Source organism: Bos indicus x Bos taurus, chromosome 5, assembly GCF_003369695.1.
Source record: "Bos indicus x Bos taurus breed Angus x Brahman F1 hybrid chromosome 5, Bos_hybrid_MaternalHap_v2.0, whole genome shotgun sequence".
Taxonomy (NCBI): domain Eukaryota; kingdom Metazoa; phylum Chordata; class Mammalia; order Artiodactyla; family Bovidae; genus Bos; species Bos indicus x Bos taurus.
This window is the reverse complement of record NC_040080.1, coordinates 78,742,076-78,759,067: the sequence shown is the minus strand read 5'-3', so window position 1 is coordinate 78,759,067 and position 16,992 is coordinate 78,742,076. Positions and strand designations below refer to the sequence as shown.

The 16,992-nt window shown below is 35.1% G+C and overlaps 1 protein-coding gene across 2 annotated transcripts in view; it reads left to right on the top strand.

Moving 5' to 3' along the window:
• The window catches only part of ABCD2 (ATP binding cassette subfamily D member 2), a 96,403-nt gene that overhangs the window by 16,682 nt on the left and 62,729 nt on the right, over positions 1-16,992 (top strand). For both annotated transcript variants that reach the window (XM_027542581.1, XM_027542580.1), the window contains one exon: positions 7,437-7,582. In XM_027542581.1, the coding sequence (XP_027398382.1) occupies positions 7,437-7,582 (146 nt within the window). The remainder of the gene's footprint in view (positions 1-7,436; positions 7,583-16,992) is intronic.

The window sequence follows — 16,992 nt, the reverse complement described above, 5'->3', positions numbered from 1 at the left end:
AATTACAGTACCCTGAGAGCCTAAACGAGGTAACTTTGGGGAGCAATAGGAAATTTCCTCAGAAATTAATATCCAGAAATAAATTCTAATTTTTTTTCCTTATAGGAATTACTCAAGTAATATAAGCCTATATTGTTACATATTTACTAAAATATGAGAGAAGAGGTAATCAGCAAGTTTACATTAAATTTATAAGTTTAACTTATATTTTCAATAACTACATCTTCTATTAGGAAAAAATAATCAGAAGATTCACAAATTTGAATTTAGTTCTTAATTCTGTTGATAATAGTTATTTATTGTTTAATACTCTGTCTTGATTATAAAAACTAAGGTGTAAAAATAGCTAATAAATCTGAGACCCTGATTTAAAGCATTATAAAATTCAAATGTGCATTTTGGAATTCAAATGCAAAATAATTGGCTGATAAGTAGAATGAAGTTATCTGCGCTTAGTTCAAACAATGACATGATTAGACCTAATAACAGAATTAGAAATATGACCATATATGTACATTTAATGATTTTAATGTGAACCTTAGTCTAGGTTTAATTATTTAAAGATGTATTTGCAAATTCATTAGGCTGCTGGAAGAGCATGAGAAGTACTAAACAGAGGGAAATTTTATGTTAATAAAAGTGAGAGAAATTGTGTTTTAACTACAATTTGATTGGGCTCTGTTTTTCAATTTATAGACCTTTAGAGCAGCAATAAGGGGCCTCCCTGTGCCTCAGTGGTAAAGAAACCTCCTGCATTGCAGGAGATGCAGGAGATGGGGGTTCAATCCCTGGGTTGGGAAGATCCCCTGCAGTAAGGCAGGGCAACCTACTGCAGTATTCTTGCCTGGAGAATCCTATGGACAAGAGGAGCCTGGTGGGCTACAGTCCATAGGGTTGCAAAGAGTCGGACATGACCGAAGCGACTGAGTCACAGAGCAGTGATGAGTGCTAATGATACAGCATAGTCTTAAATAGACTTAAAATAAAGCCTTTAAAGAGTCCTACACTGCATATTTATCAATACTTTAGCAATTTATATTTTATGAGTTTTGCATGAGGTTTTCATCAGGTTGGGTTTCATAATATCAATTCTGGTTGCTCCCTTTATTAAATAAAGGAAGAGTCTTGAATTCTGCCACCTACTAACTACATTATTGTGGACACATCACACTCTTTCTGTGAAAAAATTCAAAACTCAGTATATTTTTATATAAAATGAAGTTTTAAATAATCTAGTATAAGTGTCATGAATTTGGAGGCCTTGCAAAGGTATATATTAATATAGTATACTTTTATGATAATTGTTTATTTCGAAGTCAGGCAGTTTTATTTAAAGTCTCAGGTTGCTAAAGTATAATAGAAAATTCTGTTCCCTCTACATGGATTAATAAGTAAACAGGTTTCTAGAGGAAAATGTACTCTTTCTTATGTTTGCCTTTTGGAATTGAAAAACCATTTGGAGAAGAAAATTTTGGTAAATGTAGGAATTCTTTTGCCTAACATTCACTGTTTACTAAACATCAAAAAACTTATGCTAAAAATAATATGAATGTAGAAAAGTCTTCTATTAAACTCAAAATGTGTTAAATTTATGAGAATTCCCAGTAGAGAATGATTCTATTAAATATTTTGCTTACATACCTTTTGTCATGGCACATACCTTTAAAAATCATTTAAAAAGTATATATGCTTCTACAAAGTTAAACTTTCTTAATCCTCTTTCTATTGAAAGAGCAGTGCAAATTACAAAAATAATTTTTTCTGGGTTCTTTCCCAAATATTTTTTAAACTTTATTCTATCAAAATAGCATTTCAGTTTGGCTAAAATTCAGTTCAGTTAAGTTCAGTCATTCAGTCGTGTCTGACTCTTTGTGACCCCATGAATCGCAAAATGCCAGGCCTCCTTGTCCATCACCAACTCCCAGAGTTTACCCAAACTCATGTCCATCGAGTCGGTGATGCCATCCAGCCATCTCATCCTCTGTCATCCCCTTCTCCTCCTGGCCCCAATCCCTCCCAGCATCAGGGTATTTTCCAGTGAGTCAACTCTTTGCATGAGGTGGCCAAAGTATTGGAGTTTCAGCTTCAGCATCAGTCCTTCCAGTGAACACCCAGGACTGGTCTCCTTTAGGATGGACTGGTTGGATCTCCTTGCAGTCCAAGGGACTCTCAAGAGTCTTCTCCAGCACCACAGTTCAAAAGCATCAATTCTTCTGCACTCAGCTTTCTTCATAGTTCTACTCTCACATCCATACATGATCACTGATAAAACCATAGCCTTGACTAGCCATTACTTTGTTGGCAAAGTAATGTCTCTGCTTTTGAATATGCTATCTAGGTTGGTCAGAACTTTGCTTCCAAGGCTACAATTAAGGAGAAAAAATATCTGCAGTCAGATTTTATAGACTCAAGCTTGCTCCTGTCGTATGTCCTTGTGTTGCTGCTGCTGCTACTGCTAAGTCGCTTCAGTTATGTCCAACTCTGTGCAACCCCCATAGACGGCAGCACACCAGGCTCCCCCGTCCCTGGGATTCTCAAGGCAAGAACACTGGAGTGGGTTGCCATTTCCTTCTCCAATGCATGAAAATGAAAAGTGAAAGTGAAGTCACTCAGTTGTGTCTGACTCTTTGCAACCCCATGGACTGCAGCCTACCAGGCTACTCCATCCATGGGATTTTCCAGGCAAGAGTACTGGAGTGGGTTGCCATTGCCTTAGCTATCTTTATTGCCTGGAATGCTCTTCTGCCAGATCTGACTGGTTGCTTGTTGTCACAGGCTAAACCAAAATGTTGCCTCCTCAAAGAGGACTTCCCTGAAGCACCTAATCAAAAGAAGCCCCACCCCACCCCACCCCACCAGCTTCACAATGCCACTATGTTTCCGTAATACATCATCCTTTTTTGCTATCACAATAGCATTTATAACTAGTTAATTTTTTGTTCTTGTGTATATTGTAATCTTTGCCATTGAAATGCAAGCTACACAAGAACAGAAACTTTGTCTTGGGCAGCACTATATCCTCTGTGCCTAGAAGAGTGTCAAACACATGTCAATATCTGCTAGGGAAATTTCTAATTACTTAGAATATGAATTTGAACCATTTTTTGCTTTACATGTACTTATTACATACATTCTTAGTTATTTTATCTAATCTAACCTTCATATCAGCCCTTTTTCCTTCCCATCTTCCCTTTCTCTCCCCACTACCTTCTTTCAACAAAAAGATTTTAGCTTATGTTATACACAGCAAATATTTAATGGATATATATGGAACTGGTTCCTTACACTGACATTATACAAGTAATATGATGCTCTTTTATCTTTGAGTATTAAACATGATATATTCTATATCATGGACACTTAGATATTTGTATCTATACTGTGTGAAGCCACATCTACAGACATACTGTAAATTGCTGCCTCTTGTATATTCATTTTTAATTTATTTTTCTTAAAATGTATATTTTATTGAAGTATAGTTGACTTTCAATGTTTCAGGCGCACAGCAAAGTGATTCAGTTATACATATACACATATATTAATTTTGAAATTATTTTCTATTATAGGTTATTACAAGATATTAACTATAGTTCCCTCTGAAAAGAAAGTGAAAGTTGCTCAGTTTCATCTGACTCTTTGTGACCCCATGCACTATACAGTCCATGGAATTCTCCAGGCCAGAATACTGGAGTGGGTAGACTTTCCCTTCTCCAGGGGATCTTCCCAACCCAGGGATTGAATCCAGGTCTCCTGCATTGCAGTTGGATTCTTTACCAACTGAGCTATGAGGGTAGCCCATACTATATAGCATAGTTCCCTCTGCTATATGGTAAACCTTTGTTGCTTATTACATATCTATTTTTCTAATTAGAAATCTAGCATTCTACTAGATTTTAACATTCTATCCATACTAAGTCAAAGAAGTGGAATCAAAATGTTATAAATTTTTTAGTTAGGCAAAAATTTGTAAGTTTTTAAAAATATGTATATTATATGTATTTTATATATATATATACATACACACAAAAGCTTTTCTACTATGCTTAATAAAGGCTTGAGAAAAAACATTAAGAACAAAAGTAGACATAGAAAAGTGATAAACATAAGCTAAATGAAATGGGAGCACTGAATATGAAATAGAAAAAAATGAAACAAACTAGATAAAAGTAAAATATCATCATATAGTCCAGTTGGTTTTAAACATGACTGCTTATTAGAAACATATCTGGAGATCTGGATTAAAAAAGCAGTGCAATACCTGGGCATTTGTAATTTTCAAAAGATTTTAAGATAATTCTGATATGCATCTGGATTTTAAAAAGTGATTTCAGGTTTTTCTATTAAATCCTAACTTTGGAGATATAGAATTCCATTATTTTTCTGTTGACCAATCATGATACAATGGTATTAAGTGAGTAATGGTTACATAGTCACAATAATAAAAGATAATTATCAGTTTTCATGATCAATATCCAGACAAAAAATAAAAGATAATTACAATTGCAAGTCATAAATGGAAACATGAATAACTTAACAATATAAAAAAATTTTTGTTCAAATTGGGGGAGGGGTGGTCAGGCAGAGTGAGTGATAACTGGAAGTCCATACATGCACATGTTTTCATCTGCCCAACCAGTCTATGTCTTTTGGTTGGTGCATTTAATCCATTTACAGAAGTAATTATTGATATGTATGATCCTATTACCATTTTCTTAATTGTTTTGGTATTTTTTTTTCCTATAGGTCTTTTCCTTCTCTTGTTTCCTGCCTAGAGAAGTTCCTTTAGCATTCATTTTAAAGCTGGTTTCGTGGTGCTGAATTCTCTTAAATTTGCTTGTCTGGAAAGCTTTTGATTTCTCCCTCAGATCTGAATGAGAGTCTTGCTGGGTAGAGTATTCTGGTCTGTAGGCTCTTCCCTTTCATCACTTTAAATATATCATGCCATTCCCTTCTGGCTTATAGGGTTTTCATTGAGAAATCAGCTGATAGTGTGATGGGAGTTCCCTTGTATGTTATTTGTCATTTTTCCCTTGCTGATTTGAATATTTTTTCTTTGTCTTTAATAAGTTTTTGACAGCTTGATTACTGTATGCCTCAGTGTGTTCCTCCTTGGATTTATTCTACCTGGGATTTTCTGTGCTTCCTAGACTTGGTTGACTATTTCCTTTCCCATATTAAGGAAATTTTCAGCTATTATCTCTTCAAATATTTTCTCAGATCCTATTTCTCTCTCTTCTTCTGGGACCCCTATAATGTGAATCTTGGTTTGTTTAATGTTGTCCCAGAGTCTCTTAGGCTGCCTTCATTTCTTTTCATTCTTTTATCTATATTCTGTTCTGCGGCAGTGATTTCTACAATTCTGTCCTCCAGGTTGTTTATCTGTTCTTCTGCCTATAATTCTGCTATTAATTCCTTCTAGTATATTATTAATCTCTGTTTGTTTATCCTTTAGTTCTTGTAGGTCTTTGGTAAATATTTCTTGCATCTTCGCCATTGTTTTTCTGAGATCTTGCATCATCTTCTCTATCATTATTCTGAATTATTTTTCTGAAAGTTTGCCTATCCCAACATAATTTAGTTGGTTTTCTGGGGCTTTTATCTTGTCCCTTCATCTGGGACATAACTTTCTGCTTTTTCATCCTGATTAACTTTCTGTAAGATGGTTTTTGTTTAGCTGCTGTGGGACTGCTGCTTCTTGCTTCTTCTGTCTGCCCTCTGATAGATGAGGCTTCCTGATGGGAGGGATTGGCAGTGGGAAAAACTGGGTCTTGCTCTGGTGGACAGGGCCTTGCTCAGTAAAGCTTTAATCTAATTATCTGCTGATAGGAGGGGTTGGTTCCCCTCCCTGATAGTTGTTTGGCTGTAAGTGATCTAGCCCTGGGGTCTGTGGTCTCTCTGATAGGGTTAAACCCCAAGAGGGCTTACACCAAGGGAGACCTTCCTAGCCTGCTGCTGCCAGTGCCCTCGTTCTTGTAGTGAGTCCCTGCTGACCCAGGCCTCCACAGGAGGCCCTCCAACTCTAGCAAGTAGTTTTGGTTCAGTCTCCTGTGGGGTCACTACTCCTTTTCTCTGGGTATTGGTGTGCACAAGACTTTGTTTATGCCCTCCATTACTGGAGTCTTTGTTTCCCTCAGTCATGTAGAAGTCCTATAATCAAATTCTACTGGCCTTCAAGGCCAGATTCCCTGGGGATTCCCAGTCCCTTTGTCAGATTCCCCAGGCTGGGAAGCCTGATGTAGTATTCAGAACCTTCTTAACAGTTGGAGAACTTCCTTGGTATTATTGTTCTCCAGTTTCTGGGTCACCCACTTGGCAGGTATGGGATTTGATTTTATCACGATTGAGCCCCCCTCTCCTACTGTCTTGCTGTGGCTTCTTCTTTGTCTTTGGAAGTGGGGTATCTTTTTTTGGTGAGTTCCAGCATCCTCCTCTCGATGGTTGTTCAACAGCTAGTTGCAATTTTGGTGCTCTCATAGAAGGAAATGAGCACATGCCTTCTACTCTGCCATTTTGAACCAGAAGCCTATAATCATTTTTTAATCACTGATTATAAAATATCATTTATTCTAAAAAGTAAATCAAATTTTTGAATGATGTTTCTTTTTCTTGATCTTCACAATACCTTTTAAATACCAGATTGATAACTTCTTGATTCTATTGGGTGGAATGGGAGCTCATGAAATTCAGCTGTTTAAATTTAAATGATAAATAAGATGAAAGATTCTAAGAAAAGTATCCAATCAACATGGATATGTTGTTTTTTTATGTGTGTGTGTGTGTATATATATATGTGTATATATATATATTTTTTGTTGTTTGTTTTAATTCATCCATAGGCATTAGACTATATTACAGTCCTCATGCTTATTTCTGTCTTAATTTGGTAAACCTATTTTCTCTCTCTGTGAATAAAGGAAAATTAGGTTCATTTTATATCTCTCATTATGTTCTTTTATAATTTCTATAACATTTCAGACTACTGAATTAAACAACCTAGCTAGCTCTTAGAAAAACTAGTTTGTAGCTAGTTAACCTCAACTTACAAATACAGCAAAGTTGTATTTTAATTAAGTTTCATCAAATATTAATATTAAATAAATTTAATCTATTCTAATTTAAATTAAATTTTTACAGTTTCTTATTCCCACATGATAATGTTCCTTAATATCTGTGTAGTATGTGATGACAAAACCACAATGAAAATTTGGGGAAGTGAGTGCTCATTTCAAGGAGATCCATTATCTTTGGAACTGGACTGTTTTGTGATGCTTTTAGCTTCAGAGCCAAATTTGATATTCTCAATCCTGGATATATTTATCTTTTATTTCTTTTCCTAGGTTATCATGTGTTTAAAAGTTTTTAAAAATCACTTTTAAATGCTGACAGATGAAATAATTTTTAAATATTGTAATTCCTAATTTTATCTCTTATTGTAGGTAGAAGAAGGAATGCATCTTTTGATAACTGGTCCCAATGGTTGCGGGAAAAGTTCTCTCTTCAGAATTTTAAGTGGGCTCTGGCCTGTCTATGAAGGAGTCCTATATAAACCACCTCCACAACATATGTTCTATATTCCACAAAGGTGGGTAAAGTTTTTTATATCACAAGGAAAAATTTTCTTTTGCTTTTGAATTAATTATCTTGATTCTTTAAGCTCTTCTGCAAGTAATCTTTCAAGCATTTTTTTGAGATAAACTATTAAGGAAATAAATATTATCCTAAAAATTTTTGTTACTGCTTTGACTACAGTAGTGTCCAGGAAAATACCAATGCTTTTCATTTTCACTTCTTATTGTAATGAACACTCAAAAGACTATAGACGTTAGCCTCAAGAAATAATAGGCTAGTCCAAAGAATAATTATATTGCTTTAGACATAATCTCTATTATCTCTTCTCACAAAAATAAATAGTACTTGAATAATATGCTAGTCTTTTCATAAAGCTGCATATACTTATATGTTCTGAAATTATTCACTTATGTTTTCAGAGCCTCTGTATAGTAATCTTTATCACAGTTCTATGTAATCAATTAATGATTTAGAACTACCTTAATTAAAAATATTTTACTTTAAGAGTGAATGTAAAAGTAAGCATAGAAATATTTAAAAGTAAAATTTTTCATCTGAAATTTTTAGCTATCTTCCTTCATAACAATGTACAGATGTCTAAACAGAAACTTATACCTGAAAATTTAGAATATTCATTGTGGATGAGACAGTTAAATTTAAAGAAGAAACAGATCTCATGTTCATCTAACCCAGTAATTTTTCCCACCTTAGGTTAGGCTGACATCATAAAAGTACTTCTACTGTGCTAGAGGACTATTCTGTGGGGCCTAATCAAGCACCTATGCTGGAATTGTAGTATAAGAGCAAACATAAAAGTTCCATTAAATGTGTGCTATCACGTCTCTTTTGTTCCTTTTCCTTTGTCAGAAAGTGTTCGCACCATCCTGCCCACTGGACTAATTTTTAGATCTTATATTACAGCTATGCAGATGAGTTTTTGTGGCACTTTTTCCCTAAAGTAAAACCTATCATAGTAGTATTAAGCTATCTGAAGTGTGGAATGATGAACTGTATTAGCAATAAGAAAATATTGAATGTGAGCAGTGCTGTGAATACTTGTCTTTAACACAAAATAGATAACATCTGTGATTCCAGAATTATTGAATCTTTCTGTATTTCTTTTGGGAAACCTTCTGGATCTGAAAACTAAATAGTAGTGCCAAAGTTTAAGTTTCAGGTATTAATACATTAAGTAGACGGATTTTGATTTTCTATTTATGTTATGAAGCATAAAATTGTGAGGAAAATATTCTGTTATAGCATAGAATCAACTCCTTTAATGCAAATAGAATTATATACATAAATTTTATATTTTGAGCTATTTAAGATTTCATTTGTAATATAAAAACAGTTCTCAAATATAGCTATAACCTGAGCAATAAAAGACATTTCCAAGACTTAAAAAGTGCCTAATTAGCAAAGTCATCCTTCAGAAATGAAGGAAAAAGACTTTCCCAGACAAACAAAAGAGGAGGGAATTCATCTCCATTAGATCTGCCTTACAGGAAATGATAACAACAGTTTTTCAAATTGAAATGAAATGATGCTAATTAGTAGCATGAAAACACATAAAAATATACAATATTAGTAAATGTAAATATATACTCAAATTCATAATACTCTAATACTGCATTATGGTGGTGTGTTAACTATCTCTTAGTATGAATGTTAAAAGATAAGAGTATTAAAATTACTATAGCTAGTATAATTTATTAATGAACACACAATATAAAAACAGGCAAATTGTGATGTTATAAACATAAAGGGGGGAGAGTAAAAGGGTAGAGGTTTTATATGCAATTGAAGTAGTTAATATAAAACTTGTAAGATGTTTTAGATATGCTTCATAGGAACCACCAAGGTTTCCCCAGTGGCTCAGCAGGTAAAGAAACATTCTGCAGTGTAGGAGACACAGGGACTGAGTTCAGTCCCTGGGTCGGAAAGACCCTCTTCAGGAAGAAATGGCAACCCGCTCCAATATTCTTACCTGGAGAATCCCATGGACAGAGGAGCCTGGCAGGCTGCAATCCATGGGGTCACAGAGTCGGACACGAATGAGCATGCACAAATTCATAGGAACCACAAAGTAAAAACCTAAAGTAGATTTACAATAGATAAAGATAAGGGAATTAGAGCATACCACTATAGAAATCACCAATTCACAAGGAAAGGCTACATGAGAGGAAGAAAGGAACAAAGGACAAAGCAACCAGAAAGCAATAACATGGCATTAGTAAGTCCTTATCTGTCAATGATTAGTTTAAATGTAAATATACTGACTTATACTGACATAAATGGCTAGAAGATATACTTTACACTGGTTACAAGACAACCACCTCAGCTTTAAAGACACACATAGACTGAAAATGAAGGGATGGAAACAAGGTATTCCATCTAAATGGAAACCAAAGGAGAACAAGGGTGGCTACACTTATATTAGAAAAATCAGATTTTAAGCCAAAAATGCTAAAAAGAGACAAAGAAGGTCATTATATAATGACAGTGGGATTAATTCATCAAGAAGATATAACAGTTGTAATATATATGCACTCTATATCAGAACGCCTTAACATATTAAGCAAATACTGACAGATCTGAAAGGAGATAGACAAAAATACATTAATAGTTGGAAACATCAGTACCCCACTTTTGATGGTGGGTAAATCATCCAGACAGAAAATCAACAGGGAAATATTAGACTTGAACCATATTTTAGACCAAATGTACTTAGCAGACAAATACAGACATTCTATTCAACAGCAGTAGAATACACTTCTTAATCACATATGGGACATTCTCTAGCATATTTTATGATATGGTACAAAATAAATCTTAGCCAATTTAAGACTATTGAAGTCATACCAAGTATTTTTCCCTTCATAATGCTATGAAACAAAGCCTATAAGAGGAGGAGGGCTGAAATTTTTACAAATATGTGGAAATTAAAACACTCCTGAGCAACCAGTGAGTCAAAGAAGGAATCAAAAAAGAAATTAAGAAATACATTGAAAAAAACGAAAATGGAAACACAATATATGAAAATCTATGGAATGTGGCAATAGCAGTTCTAAGAAGGATGCTTATAGAAATAAATGTCTAAGTTAAGAAAACAAGAGATCTCAAGTAAACCTAACTTAACAGTTCAAGGATCTAGAAAAAGGGTAATAAAGTCCAAAGTTTGAAAGAGGAAGGAAATAACAAAAAGGGAAGAAATAAATGAAATAGAGACCAGAAAACAAAAGGAAAAGATCAACTAAAAAAATCAATAAATAAATGAAATAGAGACCAAAAAAGCAACAGAAAAGATCAATAAAAACTAAGAAATAATTATTTGTAAAAACAATATGAGTGAACCTTTAGCTGGACTAACAAAGAGGCAAAAAGAATAAAAAAATCAGAAAGAAGAGAGTATTACCACAGAAATACACAGGATCATTAGACTACTATAATAATAAGAACAATAATATGCCACAAACTAGAAACCTAGAAGAAATGGTTAAATGTTTACAAACATAAAATTTACCAAAACTGAATCATGAAGAAGTAAAAAAACATCAGTAACAAGTATGGAAATTGAATCAGTAATCTAAAATGCCCCTGAAACAAAAACCAGTTGGTTTCTAACAGTTGTTGTTCAGTTGTTAAGTCGTGTCCGACTCTTTGTGACCCCATTGACTGTAGCATGCCAGGCTTCCCTGCCCTTCACTATCTCCCAGAGTTTGCTCAGACTCATGTCCATTCAGTCAATGGTGCCATCCAACCATCTCATTCTCTGTCGCCCCCTTCTCCTCTTGCCCTCAATCATTCCCAGTGTGAGGGTCTCTTCCAGTGAGTGAGCTCTTGGCATTAGGTGGCTAAAATATTGAAGCTTCAGCTTCAGCATCATTTCTTCCAATAAATATTCAGAGTTGATTTCCTTTAGGATTGACTGGTTTGATCTCCTTGCAGTCCAAGGGACTCTCAAGAGTCATCTCCAGCACCACAGATAAAAAACCTCAATATTTCTGCACTCATCATTCTTTATGTTCCAACTCCCACATTGGTACACGACTACTGGAAAAACCATGGTTTTGACTGTATGGATCTTTGTCAGCAAAGTGATGCCTCTGCTTTTTGATATGCCATCTAGGTTTGTCATAGCTTTTCTTCCAAGGAGCAAGCATCTTTTAATTTCATGGCTGCAGTCACCATCAGCAGTGATTTTGGAGCCCAAGAAAATGAAATCTGCCACTGTTTCTATTTTTCTCCATTTATTTGCCATGAAGTATGGGAATAGATGCTGTATTCTTAGTTTTTTGAATGTTGAGTTTTAAGTCAGCTTTTTCACTCTCCTCTTTGATCTCTATCAAGAGACTCTGGTTCCTCTTCACTTTCTGCCATTAGGATGGTTTCATCTGCATATCTCAGGTTGTTATTTCTCCCAGCAATCTTGATTCCAGCTTGTGCTTCATCTATCCTGGCATTTTGCATGATGTATTCTGCATATAAGTTAAATAAACAGGGTGACAATATACAGTCTTGACTTACTCCTCTCCAAATTTTGAACCAGTCCTTTGTTCCATGTCTGGTTCTAACTGTTGCTTCTTGGCCTATATGACATGCTACAGTCAATGGGGTCGCAAAGAGTCGGACACGACTTAACAACTGAACAAGTATGGTGGTCTGGTATTTCCATCTCTTTATGATTTTTCCACAGTTTGTTGTGATCCACACAGTGAAAGGCTTTAGCAAGGTCAGTTAGGTAGCAATATATATATTTCTGGAATTCTCTTGCTTTTGCTATGATACAGTGGGCATTGGCAATTTGAGATCTGATTTATCTGCCTTTCCTAAATCCAGCTTGTACATCTCGAAGTTCTTGGTTCAAATACTGTTGAAGTCTAGTTTGTAGGATTTTGAGTATTACCTTACTAGCATGTGAAATGAGTGCAATTGGATGGTAGTTTGAACTCTGGCTTTGTCCTTTGGGATTGGAATGAAAACTGATTCTTTTCCAGTCCTGAAGCCACTGATGAGTTTTCCAAATTTGCTGGCATATTGAGTGCAGCACTTTCACAGCATCATCTTTTTGGATTTGAAATAGCTCCACTGGAATTCCATCACCTCAACTAGTTTTGTTCATAGTAATGCTTCCTAAGGCCCACTTGACTTCATACTCCAGAATGTCTGGCTCTAGGTGAATGACCACACATGGTTATCTGGGTTATTAAGACCTTTTTTGTATAGTTCTGTGTATTCTTGCCACCTCTTCTCAATCTCTTCTGCTTCTGTTATGTCCTTGCTTTATCTCTCCTTTATTGTATCCATATATGCATGAAATGTTCCCTGGGTATCTCTAATTTTCTTGCAGAGCTCTCTTGTCTTTCCCATTTTATTTTTTTCCTCTATTTCTTTAAATTGTTCATTTAAGAAGGCTGTCTTATGTTTCCTTGCTATTCTTTGGAACGCTGCATTCAGTTGTGTATATCTTTCCTCTTCTCCTTTGCGTTTCACTTCTCTTCTTTTCTCAGCTATTTGTAAGGCCTCCTCAGACAACCATTTTGCCTTCTTGCATTTCTTCTTTGGGATAGTTGTGGTCGCTGCCTCCTGTACAATGTTATGAATATCATCCATAGTTCTTCAGGCACTCTATGAAATCTAATCCCTTGAATCTATTTGTCACTTCCACTGTGCAATTATAAGGGATTTGATTTAGATCATACCTGAATGGCCTAGTGGTTTTCCCTTCTTTCTTCAATTTAAGCCTGAATTTTGCAATAAGGAGGTATGTTCTGAACCACTCTTAGCTCCCAGTCTTGTTTTTGCTGACTGTATATAGCTTCTCCATCTTCGGCTGCAAAGAATATAATCAATCTGATTTTGATATTGAGTATCTGGTGATGTTCATGTGTAGAGTCATCTCTTTTGTCATTGGAAGAGGATGGTTACTATGACCAGTGTGTTCTATTGGCAAAACTCTGGTAGCCTTTGCCCTACTTCATGTTGTACTCCACATCCAAACTTGCCTGTTACTCCAGGTATTTCTTGACTTCCTACTTTTCATTCTAATCCTCTATGATGGTTTCACTGGTGAATTCTAACAAACATTTAAAGAGGAATTAATAATAATCTCCTCAAATTCTTCAAAAAATTGAAGAGGGAATATTCCCAAACCCATTTTGTGAGGCCAGCATTACCTTGTTACCAAAGCCAGTTAAGGACATTGCAAGAAAAGAAAGCCACAGATCAATATCCATGATGAATACAGATGCAAAACTTCTCAGCAAAATATTAGAAAACTGAATTTAACAACGATTAAAAGGGACATACCCTGTTCAACTGGGATTTATCCCTGGGGTGCACAGGTAGTTTAACATTGCAAATAAAGAAATATGGTACTAGAATGAAAGACAAATATCATATGTGGCAGAAAAAGCATTTGACAAAATGTACATTCTTTCATAATAAAAATTCTCAACAAGCTGAATATAGAAGGAACATACTTCAACATAATAAAGGCTGCATATGACAGACTCAGAGATTATATCACATTCAATGGTGAAAGATTGAAAGCTTTCCCTCTAAGATGAGGAACAACACTAGGGTGCCTACTCTGACCATTCTCATTCAATAAAGTACTGGAAGCTTATAGTAATCAGGCAAGACAAAGAAAAGGCATTCAAATTAGAAAGCAAAGGTGAAATTATCTGTGTTTTCAAATAATATGATCTTACATAGAGAAAGTCCTAAAGATTTCACCAGAAACATTTAGTACAAGTCAATGAATTCAGTAAAAATTGAAGGATACAAAATCAGCATACAGAAATCGATTGTCCATGTCCCATGTTCATGAATTGAAATAATGTTATTAAAATATCCATACTGCACTAGATCATCTATAGATTCAACACGATTCCTATGGAAATTCCAATGGCATTTTCCACAGAAATAGGAAAAACTATCCTAAAATTTTTGTGGGTACATAAAAGACCCCAAATAGCCAAAGCAATCATGAGAAAGAAAAAAATGGCTGGAAACCTAACACTTCTTGTTTTCAAATGCTGTTAGAAAGCTATAGTCATGAAAACAGTGTGGTGAGTGAAGTCGCTTAGTCGTGTCCAACTCTTTGCGACCCCATGGACTGTAGCCTATCAGTCAGGCTCCTATGTCCATGGGATTTTCCAGGCAAGAGTGCTGGAGTAGATTGCCATTTCCTTCTCCAGGGGATCTTCCTGACCCAGGCATTGAACCCGGGTCTCCTGCATTGCAGGCAGATGCTTTACCATCTGAGCCACCAGGGAAGCTAGTCATGAAAACAGTATGGTACTAGTATAAAAACAGACATAGACCAATGAAACAGAATGAAGGACCCAGAGATAAATGCCTACATATGGTCAATTATTACTTGCCAAGAGAGTAAAGACTATTCAAGGATAGTCTCTTCAATAAATGGTATTGGCAAAACTGGATAACTATATGCAGAAAATGAAATTGTACTTCTTCCTTACACTGCTAACAAAAATGAACTTGAAATGGATTAAATACCTAAATGTAAGGCCAGAATTCATAAAACTCTTAGAGGAAAACATTGAAAAAACTCTTTGACATTGATCTGGCAATGATTTTTGAATATGACACCAAAAGTACAAGCAATAAAAGCATAAGTCAATAGGTAGAACTACATCAAATTAAAAGTCTACACAGTGAAGGAAACCATCAACAAAATTAAACCCAACCTATGGAATAGGAGGAAATATTTGCAAATCATATCTGGTAAGCTGTCAATATCCACAATATATAAGGAGCTCATACAACACAAAAGGGAAAAAACTTGTAGTTTAAAAATGGACAGAGGTTTTGAATAGACATTTTCCCAAAGATGTACAGTTTATCCAACAGATACATGAAAATGTACTCAGTCTTACTAATCATCAGAGAAATGCAAGTCAAAACCATAATGAGATATAACCTCACACCTGTCAGAATGGCTCATCTCAAAAGATAAGAAATAACAAGTGTTGGCAAGGATGTGGAGAAAAGGAAACCTCTATCGACTCCTAGTAAGAATGTAAGTTGGTGGAACCACTATGGAGAACAGTATGGAGATTCTTCAGAAAATTAAAAATAGAGCTACTATGTGATTTGCAATCCCATGTTCACTGAGGCATTATTCACAATAGCCAAAACATGAAAACAAAGTAAGTGTCTATTAACAGATGAATGGAAAGATGTGGTATGTATTTATGTACAATGGAATATCCTTAGGCCATGAAAAAGGAAATCCTGCCATTTGTGACAATGTAATGGCATAAGTCTTACAGAGAAAGATAAATACTATATTGATATCATCTATATATGGAATCTAAAACAGCTAAACTTGTATAAACAGAGTAGAATTGTGGTTACCAGGGGATGGAGAGTTTGAGGGATGGGGAGATATTGGTTCAAAACACAGACTTACAGTTAGAAGTTGAATAAGTTCCAGAAATTTGACTCACATCATTGTGATTAGAGTTAATAGTAACAAATTATATACTGGAAGTTGTTAAACAGTAGGCCTTTCATATTCTCACCACAAAAAGAAGTGGCAATTATGTGAGTAATAGATGTGTCAGGTATTGCTACAGTGATAATTATTTTGCTATATGTAAGTGTATGAAATCAACAGGTTTATAACTTGAACTTGCATAAAGTTGTATGTCAATTTTGTCTCAGTAAACGTGGAAAAAATGCCACTGAGCTGTATAATTAAAAATGGTTAATATGGTAAATTTTATTTTATGTGTATTTTATTGCAGTTTTTAGAAGTGGAAAAAAAAAGAGAAAATAGTACTTAAATTCCAGTCTTTGCTCTCAGGATAACTAACTATGTTATTCTGCAACAAACATAAATCACTAGGAAACTTTTTCTTAGTTATGAAATTTACTGTTCCCTAGGCAAAAGCAATGGCAACCCATTCCAGTACTCTTGCCTGGGAAATCCCATGGATGGAGGAGCCTGGTAGGCTATAGGCCATGGGGTGGGAAGGAGTTGAACACGACTAAGCAATCACTTTCACTTTTCACTTTCATGCATTGGAGAAGGAAATGGCAACCCACTCCAGTGTTCTTGCCTGGAGAATCCCAGGGATGGGGGAGCCTGGTGGGCTGCCGTCTATGAGGTTGCACAGAGTCAGACACAACTGACGTGACTTAGCAGCAGCAGCAGCAGGCAAAAAATCAACTACAACTTAGTTAAGAACAAATGAGAATGAAAGTCTATTTCTTAAGGTTAAAATTTTCAAATGATTAATGTTAAAATTAATTTTATCTTGATTACAGAGTTTCTAGAAACTTGAGAATTTGTATTTATATTTAGAATTCTATAGGACCAATATCTTGCAAAAGAGCATAGAATTTATTTAAATGTATATGTAAACTAAGAGGTCCTAAACGTAGTATTTA